The following is a 17,500-nucleotide window of genomic DNA, read 5'->3' as shown; positions in this document are numbered from 1 at the left end:
AAGAAAACACACCTGTAGCAGAGGGGGATTTGGAGTCACGCTCTGTCTCCCCCGTGGGGAGTGGTGGACCTGCCTGCCACGTGGAAGCCGAGATGTCGGCCTCGTAATATGAGGATGTCGGCCTGGTTTAACGGTTTAAGTTTGGGGCGTCCGTCCAGGAAGTTCATCCTGGAAGTTCATCCAACCAGGAAGTTCCCAGGTCAAACGCTGCCAGTTGCCACAAACAACAAGACAGCAATAAAATATGTATTTATTTATATATATATATATACTAAATATGGGTATTTAGATATGATAATATAATAAAAAAGAGACAGTCAGCTGCATCAAATCAAATATGGAAATAGATATAACTCCTCTGACGTGAGAGAGTGCTTTTTAGAATATTATGGGATTCCTCTGGATGCCAGGGTGACTATCTATCTATATCTCCGTGACAACCGGATATTGCAGCTTCCGATATTTCCAAGTCCTTCTCTGAGAAACTCCTCTGCTTTGCCTGGGATAGGGAGGGGATAACAATAGGATGGAGAGACCAAAGTCAACACTGGCACAGACCAGACCGAGCCAGCGGATCCCAGATCCGGACCAGACCAGATCAGACCAAAGTAGACGAGGACAGAGGGCCCCAGAAGGGTGTTACTTTCGTCCCTGGCGGTAAAAAAAAAAATCCCACTTTTGGGATGAGGTTAGCCCTGCCTAAGACATCAGAACCTCAATTATATCGGACCTCGGCCCGCCCCGAGTAATGTCCTCTCGGGCCTCGCGGTGGACGCTTGTGTCTCCCTCCGTCAGGGAGCCCTGGGTTTGAACCCCGCCCGTCCCTGGGCTGTGAGGCGGGGCTGAGGTGGGTTGCATGCCACAGGAGGGAGGGAGGGAGGGAGGGAGGGAGGGAGGGGGGGGGGTCAGGACAGAAGCCAGAATTAATCTGTGGCACAAATCTGTTTTCCATAATTCATTCCTTCACGCACCCCTAATCTTTTGATACTGTCCGACTCCTTTCCACACTACTCCTGTTGCTCTCCCTCTCTCTCTTTTCCTGCTCCTCTTTTTTCTTTTCTTTTTTTCCCTTCCCTCTGTACTTCTCTCTTTCTTTCATTCTTTCCTTTCCGGTTTTATACCATAATCTTTCTCTCCTCTTCGTTCCCCTTTTCTCTCTCTCTCTCTCTCTCTCTCTCTCTCTCTCTCTCTCTCTCTCTCTCTCTCTCTCTCTGTTTCGTTTCTCTCTCATTCCTCCCCTTTCCTATCCCCTCTCCCATCTTTCCCCTCCCCTCCATTTCCTCATTTCACCTCCCTCTCTCCCTTCTCCCCTCTCTCCCCCCTCCCTCCCTCCCTCCTTCCTCTCTCTGACTGGATAGAGAGAGCCAGTGTTGCTGTAAGGGAGCCAGTACTTCCTGGTGTTGGTTTAGGGGGCGTGGCCAGCCGGCAGAGAGAGAGAGAGAGAGACAGAGAGACAGAGAGAGAGAGAGAGAGACAGAGAGAGAGAGAGAGAGAGAGACAGAGAGAGAGACAGAGAGATTGAGAGAGAGAGAGAGACCGAGAGAGAGACAGAGAGAGAGAGAGAGAGACAGAGAGATAGAGAGAGAGACACAGAGAGAGATAGAGACAGACAGAGAGAGAGAGAGAGAGAGAGACAGAGAGAGAGACAGAGAGACAGAGAGAGAGAGAGAGAGAGGCTGGGGATCTGCGGGGAGAAGAGAGACTGCAGGATCTGTGTGCTCAGTGCGGTCAATGCCGCCTCCTCCTCCTCCTCCTCACCTCCTCCTCCTCTCTTCCACTCCTCCGCTCCTCCTCCTCCTCCTCCTCCTCCTCCACAGCTGTTGCTGTTGCCGCCCGTTGAGAGCATTCTCTCGGCAGGCTGCAGACCAGAGACCTGGAGAAGCCAAAGAGAGAGAGAGCGAAAAGGGAGACAGCCACGGCACAGAGAGGACAGGGGAGGAAATACACTAGCGCAAGGAGCCAACGCAGCAACACACACACACACGCACGCACTTGCACGCGCAGTGCACACACACACACACACCTCCTCGTACACCACAGCGCAGCGGCGGCGGCGGCTCCGCTCGCTCCCTGCTTCTTCTTCTTCTCTCGTCCGCTCCGTTCTTCTCTTCCGCCAGTCCTCCCTCTCTCCCTCCCTCCCTCCGCTCTGCTCCGCCTGAGAATGGTCCAGCCGGTGCCTGGGGCTCTGCTGTCGCGGCCTGTCTGAACACACACACATACACACACACGCACACACGCAGACACACACGCAGACACACACACACGCCGAACAGCGATGTGAGAGGTAAGGGTTTCCGTTTTACCCTACTCTCTTTCTCTCTCTCTCTCTCTCTCTCTCTCTCTCTCTCTCTCTCTCTCTCTCTCTCTCTCTCTCTCTCTCCCTTTCTATTTCTCTCTCTCTCTCTTTCTCTTCCTCTCTCTCTCCCTCTCGATCTTTCTCTGTCCGTTTCACGAAGCGTCTGTCTTTACTTTTAGTGGGAAAGGGCCCAGCCTGTTGGAAGGGAACAGATATGCTTTGGGGTTTGTTAGCTTTAGTGTCTGCGTCTGTCTGTGTGTGTTCGGTGTGTGCGGGGCACTGGGTTAACATCTGTTTGTTATGGCTTGTCTGGCGCACACACACCACACACACACACACACACACACACACACACACATACACACACACACACACACACACACACTATGCAGGGCAAGAGGGAGCGAAGCACATTCCAAACAAAAAATAGAAGGTCACACAATAGCTTCTTCCTGAGGGTAGAGCTAGTGGCAGAAGCATTCACTGGCATGTGTGTTTGTGTGTGTGTGTGCGTGCGTGTGTCTGCGACTGTGTGTGTGTGTCTGTGTGTGTGTGTGTGTGTGTGTGAGCACATGCATGTATGTGTGAGTGTGTGTGTGTGTGTGTGTCTGTGTGTCGCGTGTGTGTGTGTGTGTGTGTGTGTGTGTGTGTGTGTGTGTGTGTATAGAGGACTGTGGTGTGGTTGTTCCAGGAAGCAGCAAAGTGGATCAATAGTCGAGCCACTCAACCTCCATTGGCTCGATCCGACTCACCAGTGGACATGTTGGGAGTGATCCGGATAGGGCTTGGTTAACCAACGCAACTTTTTTTCTCTCTCTCCTTATATTCTCTAGCTAGCACTCCTCTTTTCTCTCTCTCTCTCTCTCTCTCTCTCTCTCTCTCTCTCTCTCTCTCTCACTCTTCCACTTTCTCTCACTCTCTGCTCTGAAACGTCAGCCTAAGGGGGGGAGGGGAGGGGGGCAGCGTGGTTTTACATGTGTGCGCGCGTGCGTGTGTGTGCGCGCGTGTGTGCGCGTGTGTGCGCGCGTGTGTGTGTGTGTGTGCTGTGTAAGGTGAACTCCCCCGCCTGCTACATGTAAATTATGTGTGACATGTGAAGCTGCCACTGCCCTTATATGGTGAGCGCGGTATTTCAGTACTGTACTGCCTTGCCAAGCATTCCGGGTCGCGGGAGGAGAGAGAGTGTGTGTGAGAGGGTGGCTGTGTCTGCGGGAGAGTGTGTGTGTGTGTGTGCGTGCGTGCGTGCGTGAGTGTTTGTGTGTGTCTGACAGAGAGGGAGTAACTGAGAGAGAGAGAGAGAGAGAGAGAGAGAGTGAAAGAAGAGAGGCAGAGAAGAGAGAGAGAGTAGGAGAGTAGGAGAGAGAGAGACCCAGTGAATGGAAGGTTTTCACTTTTCCGAGGGTTGCTGTTGAACTGGAGGAAAGTAAGTAGACACGGTCTGACACACTTTCTCGGTGCTGCGGGATTTAATACGGAGATTGTCGTTACTGTTGTTTATACACATGTGTGCGTGGGCGGGTGTGCGTGGGCGGGTGTGTGTGTGTGTGTTATAATCAAATGAAATGCACTGTGCTGTAAGTGTTTAGTACGGTACGATATCACGGTCGTTTAGCTGACTCTTGTATACAACGGTGTGAGGTAAATGTGGCTAATCAGCCCCCTTAGACTCTGTAATGTGAAGGACCTCGCTCCGACCCAACGAGACAGAAGAAGTACCCTATAATATCGTCTCTCGCCCCCCCACGCCGCGAAGGCTATCGCTCCGTCCGTAGTTCCTAGCCCCCGTTAAGGCCTTTCTTCTCTCCCTCTCTGTCCCTATCTCCTATCTCCTCCTCCCCCCCCCTCCTCTCTCTCCCCTCCCTTCTACCCTTCCACCTCTCCCCTGGATTTCCTCTGGATGGTGTGTCTGTGGTGCAGGCGATGATGAGGAATGTTGTTGTTGTTGTTGTGACTTAAGAGGGTTTAGAGAGGCCCAGACAGGAGACACACATACTGTATACGCGCACATGCACACACACACACACACACACACACACACACACACACACACACACACACATTCACACGCACGCACGCGTGCACACACATACACATACACACACACACACACACGCACACACACAGACAGGCACATGCACACACACAGGCACGCACACACACACACACACACACACACAGGCACGCACACACACACACACACACACACAGACAGGCACACACACACACACACACTGACACACGCACAAGGCACGACACAGATAGACTGCAGATTGTATTGTATTGCATTTAAATTAGCGTCCCCCAAGGGCAGATTGCCTCGCAGCGCATATTCGTAATGCCAGCGTGATGATGTAAAGGCAGCATGATTGTCAATATAGCGACAGGAAAATGATATTCCACCACCACCACAGTAAAACAGTGCTTGTGTTATTATTTGAAGCTTGAAGTTTGCCTTATGCCTCTGTGGAATGATAGAGGTACAGATGTACAGGAGGCGCTGACTACTGTGTGTGTGTGTGTGTGTGTGTGTGTACACGTGTGTGTGTGCGTGTGTATGTGAGTGTTCGGTCACGATTGGGATCTTCCCTGAGGACTGGATTAGGCACCTGAGCATGTTTTTGCTGACAAGTTGATCCTTCATTATACAGGTATTCCTTAACAGGCATGTTGGTACTGAGCATTAATCACATTACACCAACCACACCCATGACAGGGTTGTCAACGCAACAGGGGTTAGGTAAACAACCACGTCCGTCACGCTTGACACACTGTCGTGCTGACAGACACGTGACACGGTTCAACTGCCGACGAGAGGTTCAAAACAAGGGGTCTCGACCGTACCTGAACCTCAGACTAAACGTGTGGGAGCTCTCCTCTCTCTGGAGTCATTATCTCAGCTATAATTGAAAACCTCTTGGCTGACTTGTCTGTTTTTGTTCAGCTGTATGTCAGGAGCAGGGTATTGAATCACCTGTGAAGGAAACAATAATAACAGTTTCAGCTGCGAACGTCTCCTGAGGGAACGGAGGGGCCTCAAGTCGAGTCAGCGAAACAGTGCTGAGCAGAGCCAAGCAACAAAAAAAACCTCACAACTAGGAATACTAATAGTAAAGGCTTTTAAAAAAAAAAGTAAATTGGAGCTCGATTTTAACAATGGCTTTGAGAAAAAAACTGTAATTATTCAAACAGAGTTTTTTCGTAAACCGCATTGCCATTGCGTTCGCGAAAAGAAAACGCTAGACGCAGCATTCAAAACTCCCGTTGGATCATTTCTCGTGGCGTCTAAAGATGGCAGACTGGAAGGGTTGTAAAGGGAGGTTGTATCAGAACACAGACCCGGTTGTTTTGGTTGTTCTGGACCCGTATGACACCGGGCCCCTTCACGCCCCTGCAGGAAATCCCAGACATATTAAAAGCCATCCACCTCGAAGGGAGGGGCAGAAGACTACTAGAACATTTAATAATACCTCTCTCTCTCTCTCTCAAACTCCCTCCTTCCCTCCTCCTCCTCCTCTCTCTATTTCTCATGGCTGGGAAAAAGACTAAATATTAAACGGGATCGTTGTATAGCTGTTGTAAATGTTTAAAACATAACCCCTGCATTCGTTTTAATTAATGTACATTGTACATTGTGCTAAAAGCTATTTATGTGTAGTCAGGTGGCCAAGTTTACAACCAGACCTATAAAAAAAAAGCCACAAAATAAGCCTGGTTGGTCTCACAGACAGGCATAGCCTCAGAACACTGCAACGGACATTATTAACTCATAAATACGTGTCCCATAAACCAGTCAATAATCTGTAGCATCATAGACAAAACAGACAGCTTCTAAATATCTCATCAGATCTGATTCATTGCGTTCCTATAGCGCTATAATCCTTTCCAGGCAAGCGCAGTGCTCCCGTTTGAAAGGGGGAAGAAGTCGTCTTCTTGTCGCTGCTGCCAGTGTGCCGTGCCCACGTGGGTGACGACAGGGGGCGGCCATTACGTGCCAGAAAGCTCCCCCCACACACTCAGCCCCGCGGTGTAAAGGTGAGGGGAGAACCCAGGCCAATTAGCTTCTGAAACGTCTGTGGCGACTGAAACCCGCCCGCGGACTGCTTCAGCTACCGTAGGAGTCCGGTTAGGAGAGTACAACCTGGTCTTCTACCATCAGAGAGCCAGTGCAGCGAGCCTGTGTGTGTATGTGTGTGTGTGTGTGTGTGTGTGTGTGTGTGTGTGTGTGTGTCGCCACCGTGACTCAGCCAATGAGACGCTGATGTAAATGTGAGCCGATGACCTTCTCATTAGACCGTAAGGCCGAGCATTATCCTCCATTGAGTAGAACACATCCGCACACACTCTGTCATACGGGCGTACACGCGCGCGCACACACAGAACACAGAACACACACACACACACACACTGACAGGCGCATGAACACACACACACACACACACAAACGCGCACACACACACACACAGCGTCAGATAGTCACACTCAGTCAGACATGCACGGTAGCTTAAACACACAATAGGGGTGTGAGTGTGTTTGTGCGTTTGAGCCACACAACGGACCCTATTGTTTGCACATTCTCGGTTTGCGCGCATCGGGAATGAATAGGCGTTGTTTGTTGTGTGTTTCTAACCTCAAACTCTTTCTAAACACACACATTACTTAACCCCATGACAAACCAGGCATCTACCCTAAGACACAAGGAATGCCAAGGGGTATGATGTTATTGTTGATGACAATGACGACGACGATGATGATGATGATGATGATGAGGAAGGTCTCTATGCTGTAGTTCTGACCCTATCCTTGCCCTGCGGTTGCTCCTCTGTACCTAGCTGCGTGTGCCTCAGCTCCCTGACAACATGGGAAGTGCCGTTGTCAAGGAAACGCTGTTTACGTTCGGTGATAAAGTTGCAATGTGTGTGTGTGTGTGTATGTGTGTGTGTTTGCGTGTGTGTGTGAGTGCATGTGGGCATGCAAGCGTGTGTGTGCGTTTGTGAGAGAGCAAGGGTGAACGAGGGCGATATCGACGTATGATATTTAAAGAACGCCGACCGCTAGGGCTGAGGGATTGCATTTCCGCCATCGTCCTCCACACGGAAGACCTGTCTCAGCACAGGATCACCCTGACTGGGATTCTGTGTCAATATGCTGAAACCACTTTTCTATAAAAGAGCTGTCCCACTCAAATAATAATACTGCTGCGTCTTTTTCTTGTTCTGCAGTAGGCAACGTCCTCGGATCGGACAGCTACGTTCAGAGTCCCCATTGTTTTTTTTTGGTAGCATAAAAGCTAGTTTATAAAAGCTAATACGCTAATACCTCTGATATTGGAACTTTTTGGTCTTTTTCTTTCTAGATGTGTTCTGTTATGAGAAGGAAATCAGATATGTTTTTTTTTTGTTGCACAAAACCTAATCGCTTCTTCTTCTTCTTCTTCTCCTTCTTCTTCTTCTTCTCCTTCTTCTTCTTCTTCTCCTTCTTCTCCTTCTTCTCCTTCTTCTTCTTCTTCTTCTTCTCCTTCTTCTTCTTCTCCTTCTTCTTCTTCTCCTCCTCCGTGCTCTGTTTGTTTGCTTTGAAAGGACGCCTCTGTGGCACGTGGTCTAGCTGGGCTAGGCTGGGCTAGGCAGGGCTAGGCTAATCCGGTAGCATGCAGTCATTCCTCAGGAAGCCTTATCATACTGTAGCTGTGAACCGCACCCTGGGCCTTGTTGACTGCTGAGCAACACTAGTTTAGTCACAATGACAACTCCTACGCCGGCCTGTACAATTAGCACGTAGCCTCGACAGCGTTTAGTCACTTTTCATTATTGTCGACAGGCAGTCCACCGTGAGGGGGGAAAATACCAACGAGTTAGAACCAGAATACCACTTCCCATTCTCTATGGAGAAAAAAAACAAACACTTTAAAAATAGTCATAGCTACTGTAGGTATGAACACACAACAGAATATACTACACATTATAGCTCTACTGTGAAAATCACTCGTCGATTTTTATACAGGCCCTTGGGGTTTGAGTAGCTGAGGTTTTTTGGTCTTTGGACAAAGGAAAAGTAAACCCGCATTGTTGTAGTGTCAGCTCAGAGTCAGGGATTATGTGTTGTATGACTCATAAACTAGAAAGTGAAGTCGGGTATTTCGTGTCCCAATGTGTTTGTGTAATCCTCCTCCCTAGCTTGTGATCTGCTTGTCGGGGCGTAAACATCTCTCTCAGCGTCTCTCTGGTCTCAGATGGTCGCGAGGTGAGGTGATGCTTCGTAGACACTTCCTCATCTTCTGACAGCGGAACGCTCATGTTCCTGCCACGTGGTCAATGAAAAACAGAGGACGTCTCTCTCTCTCTCTCTCTCTCTCTCTTTCTCTCTGTCTCTTTCTTTCTTTCTCTCTCTCTCTGTCTCTCTCTTTCTCTCTGTCTGTCTCTTTCTTTCTTTCTCTCTCTCTCTCCCTCTTTGCACCCTGCATCCTGCATACCATTTCTCACTCTCTCCTTCTCACTCCCTATTATTCCCTCCATCCATCCCTCTCTCTCTCTCTCCATCTCTCTCTCTCTTTCTCTCTCTTTCTCTCTGTCTGTCTCTTTCTTTCTTTCTCTCTCTGTCCCCCTTTGCACCCTGCATCCTGCATACCATTTCTCACTCTCTCCTTCTCACTCCCTAGTATTCCCTCCATCCCTCTCTCTCTCTCTCTACATCTCTCTCTCTCTCTCCCTCTCTCTCTTTGTATTCTCTCCATCCTCTCACCAGTCTGTGACCTTGCACCAAGTTCTGAGACCTTGGAGACTGAGGGACTGTGCCGCTATGGATGCTGGGAGATAGAGCAAGCCAGCCAGACAGTCATATTGAGGGCATAGAGACACAGAGAGGGACGAAGATTGAGGTTAAGGGGGAGGGTGGGGAAAGAAAGGATGAATAAACAATGGGAGGAGGGGAGACAGTACGGCCGATTCCTCGTGTATTTCGAGTCAAATATCTACAGTATTACCGAATACCTGTACGCCAATTCACAAAAGAAAAGGGTTCCTAATGGATTTGACATTAGAAGCAAAATGGAGTTACACATCCCAAAAAAATCGACAGTTGTAATAGCACTGAACGATGGGAGTGGTGGACTGACATTTGAAACGAGAGACCTTTGAAATTATTAATTCGATGGAAGTAAAGAGTAGGAGGATGGCCGTGTCCAGACATGACCGTGCGTATGGGGGTGATTATCACCTTGGCTCTAGGTAGAGGTGTCTCACTATGGAAACACGCAGATACCTGCACACATGACTACTGCACTTTCATGGAAACCATGACAACAGCCGAGGAGAGAAAAAAACCTAAAAGAAAGGTAGGTAGGTAGGAAGGTAGCACTGAATACAAAGTAATGAAATAGAGAATTGGCGAAAAGTATGTTATTCAAGTAACATATTGAATTGTTATCGGGGGTTTAAAAAAAAAAAAAAACAGATTTAGTGCCGGTGTTATTGGATAGCAGACTGTATGGTGAGAGTACTGGTAACTATTTCAGGCTGTCCTGTTGCTTTGTCTTACCCATTTGAAACGACCTCACAAAAACATATTTAAGTGGGCAATAAAGATGTCGTTAATATCAGCGATGTGAATGTAAGCCTCAGCAGTAAACACTTCGTCACGTCAGCCAGGCCGTGCAGCTGAAACCACACATAACTCATCAGAGCACAGACAGTGCAGACTTGGCCCACCTGACGTTGTTGAGTGAATAAAGATGAAACATATGCTCAAATATGCTCGAAGGAAGATAACACAAATAATATATACAATCTTTCCCTCTTTACTTGTTTTATGGCTGCTCTTTTGTGTGTGTGTGTGTGTGTGTGTGTGTTTGTGCTCCAAAGGTCACTGTAAACAGCATGGGCTATTTCCTCTATTCAGGGGGTCATTTAAGGTGAAGCCATGTCGATTAGTGATACTCTCTCTCCCTCTCTCTCTCTCTCTCTCTCTCTCTCTCTCTCTCTCTCTCTCTCTCTCTCTCTCTCTCTCTCTCTCTCTCTCTCTCTCTCTCTGAGTAGGTTTGTGAGGCCCATTTCACTGTAAACGTCTATCTTTGTTGCTGGGTCATGCTGGACCACCGCATGCTACTGTAGAAGCCTGATAGAGAGTGTTGCAAAGTTGTTTGTGACTGCGCTGTTAGCGTTGCTAAACGCACACATGGTGTTCGAGGAAATGCTTTTCTCTTGATAGGGTGTGGTGTGCAACCCTGCTCTGGTGATAAGGGGGGAATAGGCCCTTTGGAATTCAAATCATTCAAATTCCTTGTGCAAATAATATACGGCGGCTATGTTATAAACGAGCTCTACATTTTTAGACAACGTCATACGCTAGCTGTGCTCTTCATGAATAAACACATCTGTAAGTAAGATAAAAAATAAATAGTTTTTTCTTGAACTTTAAAAAAAAAACTTGGACGGTAGACAAGTACCAGACCATTTTTATGATTTGATATTTCTGTGTGACCTTTGCTATATTACATCGACGTAGTAGGAGGATTTCATTAAAATACTCTTTTCATTTAAATGTGCTTGAGGTAATCCATCCCTCAATAAGATATAGCTTGAACCGATTGCGCAAGGAAAGTCAAATTCATCCGAAGTTCTTATGATCTTCAGAAACAGATGGTTGTCATGGCAGGGAAAGCGATTGCGTTGGCCTCTCTCTCTCTCTCTCTCTCTCTCTCTCTCTCTCTCTCTCTCTCTCTCTCTCTCTCTCTCTCTCTCTCTCTCTCTCTTTCACTCTATTTGCGTTGCTCTGTCTATTTCTCTCCATTTCTTGCCCGCCTCTCTCCCTTTCGTTTCTTTCTTTCGCTCGATTGCTTTCTAGATCTCTCTCTCTTTTTCTCTCCCTTTCACCCTTTTCCTCCACCTCTCACCCCCCCCCCCCCCCCACCCCCGCTTTCTCCCCCCCCCCCCCGCTCTCCCTCTCTCCCCTCTCTTTGGTGGTAGTCAGGCAGGTCGACCTCACTTTGGCTCCTCCCCTCCGCTCACCTGGCGCATGTCCCAGAATGTTGCTGCAATTCCGCTCGCTCTCATTGGTCCGCGCTTACACACCGCTTCTCAGAAAGGGAAACGATCGACCTCCCCTACCCTCCCTCCCTCCCTCCCTCCCTCTCTCCCTCCCTCCCTCCCTCCCTCCACTTCCCTCTACTTTCACTCTCTCCCACTCTCTCTAGCCCTGCTTGTCTCTGTCTCTCCTCTCTTTCTTTCTCTTTTAAATAGATTTGCCACGGCTGGCTGTGCTGTGCTCAACTGTAAGTGATATGGGGATTTGATTTGATTTTCCTGCTCCAACCAGAAGTGGTGGAAAGCTGTGAAAGGCAGCTTTGTACAGGCTCTCTCTGTGTGTGTGTGTGTGTGTGTGTGTGTGTGTGTGTGTGTGTGTGTGTGTGTGTGTGCGTGTGGCATGGCGTGATGTGTGTGTGTGTGTGTGTGTGTGTGTGTGTGTGTTTGTTTGAGTGCAGGGCGGGTGAAAGTAGTATTTGTTTTAGCAGACACCCCTGCATTGCTGACATTTTTACATATTATCCGTTCCCACAGCTGGGAATGTTAGATGTGCTCGGTTGAGACGAGAACGTGGTCGGGGTAGTCTCTCTCTCAGACCGAAGGTAAACCAGTTTCCATTGAAGAATGAATGGAGGCAAAAATCGAATCTAAAATATTCTTATTCCCCCCCCCCTCTCTCTCTCTCTCTCTCTATCTCTCTCTCTCTCTCTCTCTCTCTCTCTCTCTCTCTATGTCTCTCTCTCTCTCCCTCCAGAGGAAGTGCCTTCCCTGACTTCTGCTGCAGCTTCGACCCGCTTCTAGAGCCGAAGCTCCGCCCCCTTCTCCGCCTGCCTTGCTTGCTGCCACGGCAACGCGAGCACAAGGATATACGGACAGACCCACAGACTGACCACACCCCCCTCTCCACGGCCTCCTCCTCCGCCCCAAAACCTGCACCCCGACCTGCTCAGCTCCTCCGCCCTCCTCCGCCCTCCTCACCGCAACACATCCAACCAACCGACCCACCGACCACAAGCCACCATCCCCTCTGCCCCAAGCCTCTTCCAGCCTTAACCAACCCCCCTCCGCTCCCATACCACGCTACCCCAGGTATCCAAGCCCCCCCGACCCCTCGACCCCCTGACCTGGATCTCTCTCCTCCTCCATCCTCCTCCACCTCCAGTGCCTCCACGTGGTCAAAGCCCCCTGCCCTCGCTGCATCCTGGCTGGAGCACTGGGGTCTCCCAGAGCGTTCCTCTCGGAAGCCATCTTGGATTGTAAGACGCCGTAGGTGAGAGACTGAGAGACTGAGAGACAAGTCGAGGCAGAAGGGTGGTAAGAGTACGTTCTGTGCCAGCGCTGTTTGTTGGATCAAGACGCTGTGTGTCTCTGTGTTGGTGATGTCATTAGGGCAGGGAATGTTCTAGTAAGACACTTGCGCACGAGAACATCAACAACTTTTGGATCTGTCGGAAGAAAGGACTTACCCGTGGTTTCTAACCGAACCTCTACCGAGATATTTTTTTGGGGGGCCGTGCATTTCAATTTCATGTGAGTGCAAATAATTCTTAAAAGAAAGAAACTACGATAGGTAACACCTATCCCCTCCCCGAAAAACTAGCAGTACGATTTTAGGTCGTTTCGCGCCGGATTATTGTATTTTTCCAAGCGCCGAGTCGGTCGCCATGGCGATGAACATGGCACACATGCGGGACACAAAATGGCTGACGCTGGAGGTGTGCCGGGAGTTCCAGAGGAACACGTGCTCGCGCTCCGACCAGGAGTGTAAGTTCGCCCACCCCGCCAAGAGCTGCCAGGTGGAGAACGGACGGGTCATCGCCTGCTTCGACTCACTCAAGGTAAGACCCTGATCTAGAACCCCAACTAGAACCTGGCAGAACCCCAACTAGAACAAGACAGAATGCAAACTAGAACCTGATAGAACGCAACTAGAACAAGACAGAACGCAACTAGAACCTGACAGAACTCAACTAGAACCTGACAGAATCCCAAATAGAACTTGACAGAACGCAACTAGAATCTGACAGAACTCAAACTAGAACCAGACAGAACCCCAACTAGAACAAGACAGAGCCTGAACTAGAACCTGACAGAACGCAACTAGAACAAGACAAAATCCCAAATAGAACCAGACAGAAAGCAACTAGAACCTGACAGAGCCTGAACTATAACCAGACAGAACCCCAACTAGAACCTGACAGAACGCAACTAGAACCTGACAGAACTCAAGTAGAACCAGACAGAACCCCAACTAGAACCTGACAGAACTCTTGATGGACGACCAGGGCGTTCAGGGTTAATAAAGCCTGCAGAGGTGTTGTGGGGTGAGTGAGAACATCGCTGCTTTAATGCAAACAAACAAACCACCAACAACAGCTGATGCGGTGGTGAGTTCTCCCCCCTTTCCAATGTGAGCGCATTTTGGGAAAGGCGCCATGTATATAAAATACATCTGTATTATCATTGGTAACATTGTTTAGAACATCGACATACAGCCAGCAGAGCAAAACTCCAAACCTTTCCATTCTAGGTTTGTTTGTCTCTACGATGTTTTTCTATGATGAGTAGGATCGTATTTTTCCCAAGGATCTCTAGCAAACCACAAGGAGGTTGCTAACGAGAGCTAGTGATGCATTGCGCAGTTGATCATCTCGATGGGATGATGATACACCCGTTGCGGGACAGTAAGGGGTTTCCCACATGGCCCCTGTCATAACGGGAACACAATCTGCTCTCTGCATGTGCTCTCCCTGGTAACCTCCCATTTCTGGTCATGTGACTGGAATCTGTTAGTCTGTGCAAAGAGGAGGAAGGGGCGGGGGCGTCGGTACACCCTTCCAGATTCAGGAAGCATGACTGTGACGCTGTGACAATGTTTTATAAGGGTCTTTGCGAGACGATAGGGGGAGGGTTGAGAAAGGGGGGGGGGGGGCGGTAGTGGGGGGGTTGATAGGGGTGTGTGTGTGTGTGTGTGGGGGGGGGGGGGTTGGTGGTTGATGGCTTTTTCCATTTCTATTCCAGGCAGTTTGGGAAACAGAGTGTACTACTCATAGACGTATGTCATTTCTGTGAGGAGTGTGTTTTTGAAATCCATTACCAGCACCTAGTTTTGGTCTAACAGCGGGGTTGTTCGACAGAGTCCTCTCCCTCTCCCTCTCCCTCCCTCTCCTTCTCTCTCTCTTTCTCTCTCTCTCTCTCTCTCTCTCTCTCTCTCTCTCTCTATCTCTCTCTCTCTATCTCTCGCTATGTGTTGCAAAATGCAAAAACTTACTTTCTGTTGCAGGGGTGGAGAAGACTCTACTAGCACATACTGCTCTACTGCTTCAAACACAGACGCACACACATGTATAGGCATACACACAGTACATGAATACACACATACGCACACACACACGTACACACACACACACACACGTACACACACAAACAAACACACTCTGAGTTGAGAGTAGCGTCATGGTGTTGCTCTCAGTCAGTCTCACCACTTCCTGTGCGAGAGCCTAGGGGCAGTGTGTGTGTGTGTGTGTGTGGGGGGGGGGGGGGGGGGGGGGGGGGGGGGGGGGGGTGCCGGTAGGCAGTAATTTTCCATCTATTTTTAAGCACCAGAAGAGAGACAAACACATCTCTCTCTCTCTCTCCACTCTCTCTCTCTCTCTCTCTCTCTCTCTCTCTCTCTCTCTCTCTCTCTCTCTCTCTCTCTCTCTCTCACACTCTCTCTCTCTCTCTCTGTCTTTTTCTCTGTATCTGTCAAGATCTCTAGTGACTTTATTCCTTTTGGTCGTGCTTCAACGTTTTGGCTTCCCTCCAAGTAGTCACACACAACATACACACACATACACACACACAACACACACACAACACACACACACACACACACACTCAACCTCACTTTACCCCCACACTCATAAGGCAAGGCAAGGCAAGGCAAGTTTATTTGTATAGCACATTTCATACAACAGGGGCAATTCAAAGTGCTTTACATGCATTATTTAAAAATACAGCAAGAGGAGCATAAGAAAATAACAATTACAATGAATAAAAGCAAATATAAGAAGTAAATAGATCAAACATTTAAAAAGACAATAGTTAATGGGGAAAAAGACATTGATAGAAGTGTTTGTGTTTAATCATATCCCTCCACATCCTTCTACATCCCTCTACAAACCTCTACATCCCTCCACATCCCTCTACATCCCTCTACATCCCTCTACATCCCTCTACATCCCTCTACAACCCTCTACATCCCTCTACATCCCTCCACATCCCTCCACCATCCCTCTACATCCCTCCACATCCCTCCACATTCCTCTACATTCCTCTACATCCCTCTACATCCCTCTACACCCCTACATCCCTCCACATCCCTCTACATCCCTCTACATCCCTCCACATCACTCTACATCCCTCTACATCCCTCATCCCTTCACATCCCTCTACATCCCTCCACATCCCTCTACATCCCTCCACATCCCTCTACATCCCTCTACATCCCCTCCACATCCCTCTACATCCCTCTACATCCCTCTACATCCCTCTACACCACTCCATATCCCTCCATATCCCTCCACATCCCTCCACAAGAGGAGCATAAGAAAATAAAAATTACAAATGAATAAAAGCAAATATAAGAAGTAAATAGATAAAACATTTAAAAAGACAATAGTTAATGGAAAAAAGACATTGATAGAAGTGTTTGTGTTTAATCATAACTGGTGCAAAACATGAAGGTTTTAGCTTAGATTTAAATATTTTAAGGGTTTGGGCCTGTTTGATTTCTTCAGGGAGTTTGTTCCAGGAGCATGCAGCAGCGTGACTGAAAGCTGCTGCACCGTGTTTTGTTTTTACTCTTGGAATTATTAGCTGATTTGTCTCAGCTGACCTTAGGGACCTTGCGGGAATATAGGGTGGGAGGAGATCTGATATGTATTTTGGTCCAAGACCATTTTGTGATTTGTATGTAATTAGGAGGATTTTGAATTCAATTCTCTGAGAGACTGGTAGCCAGTGCAGGGATCTCAGGATTGGTGTAATGTGATAACACTTCTACCATTCCGGCCATTACCTCAGGGGCTCCAAGAATACTAGGGAAGCGTACTACTGTGTGTGTGTGTGTGTGTGTGTGTGTGTGTGTGTGTATGCGTGTGTGCGTTTACTGACATTTGCAACCCCTGTGATCGTCTGTGTCAGGGCAGGGCAGCGTAGCGTGACGCAAGTCGTGTACCACATTACCCACAATGCTCTAGTGCACTAGATAGCTATATCATACTAATGATGTCCGCCAATTAGCCGACATCTCTATCCAAAGTGACTTACGGTACAGTGAGTGAGTGCATACATTTATAGTATAAGCGGTCCCGGCGGGAATTGAACCTGCGACCTTAGCATACTAGCGCTATGTGCTATCCACTATCCACTGAGCCACAGAGGACCGAGCTAAGTCCACAGAGTCGTGTCTGCTAATTGATACAGGCGGAGCTAACGGCGCTAATGCCAGGCCTTTGGCAGGGTTAGGGCTAGGGTTAGAGCTAGGGGCTAGGGTTAGGGGCTAGGGGCTAGGGTTAGGGGCTAGGGTTAGAGCTAGGGGCTAGGGTTAGGGCTAGGGTTAGGGCTAGGGTTAGAGCTAGGGGCTAGGGTTAGGGCTAGGGTTAGAGCTAGGGGCTAGGGTTAGGGCTAAGGGCTAGGGTTAGAGCTAGGGGCTAGGGTTAGGGCTAGGGTTTAGAGCTATGGGCTAGGGTTAGGGGTTAGGGTTAGGGCTAGGGTTAGAGCTAGGGGCTAGGGTTAGGGCTAGGGGCTAGGGTTAGGGCAGTGTGCGTGTGTGAGCTGATTGGAAGGCCTGTTTCTGCAGCCAGATGTGGACAGAGGAACATTGTCTGTGGAGCGCTGAGCTGTACGCTTCTTCCCGGGCCAGCGCTGTGTGTAAGAGTTTCCTCTCCGCCTGGGTCAGAGCCTGGCTGTGCTGGACCCAGCAGCACTACAGTGTTCCACACACACACACACACACACACACACACACACACACACACACACCACACACACACATGCACGTGCGTGCACAGACACACACACACAGACACACACACACACACACACACACACAAACACACACACACACACACACACAGACACACAGACACACACACACAAAGATACACACACACACACACACACACACAGACCAGACCGATCAAAA

At 48.9% G+C, this 17,500-nt stretch overlaps 1 protein-coding gene across 4 annotated transcripts in view; it reads left to right on the top strand.

Annotated features, from left to right (window-relative positions):
- Window positions 1-3,630: 3,630 nt before the first annotated feature.
- The window catches only part of mbnl1 (muscleblind-like splicing regulator 1), a 46,406-nt gene continuing 32,536 nt past the window's right edge, over window positions 3,631-17,500 (top strand). For 3 of the 4 annotated variants that reach the window (XM_080546710.1, XM_080546711.1, XM_080546708.1), the window contains exons 1-2: window positions 3,631-3,719; window positions 12,065-13,148. In XM_080546710.1, coding sequence (XP_080402836.1) covers window positions 12,975-13,148 — 174 coding nt within the window. In that variant the 5' untranslated portion in view covers window positions 3,631-3,719; window positions 12,065-12,974. Of the gene's footprint in view, window positions 3,720-11,444; window positions 11,559-12,064; window positions 13,149-17,500 lie in introns of those variants that run through there. The other variant, XM_080546709.1, reaches the window with a different exon arrangement.

This window comes from Nansenia antarctica, assembly GCF_963989245.1.
Source record: "Nansenia antarctica genome assembly, chromosome: 16".
Lineage (NCBI taxonomy): Eukaryota > Metazoa > Chordata > Actinopteri > Argentiniformes > Microstomatidae > Nansenia > Nansenia antarctica.
This window is presented reverse-complemented; position numbering and strand designations above follow the sequence as displayed.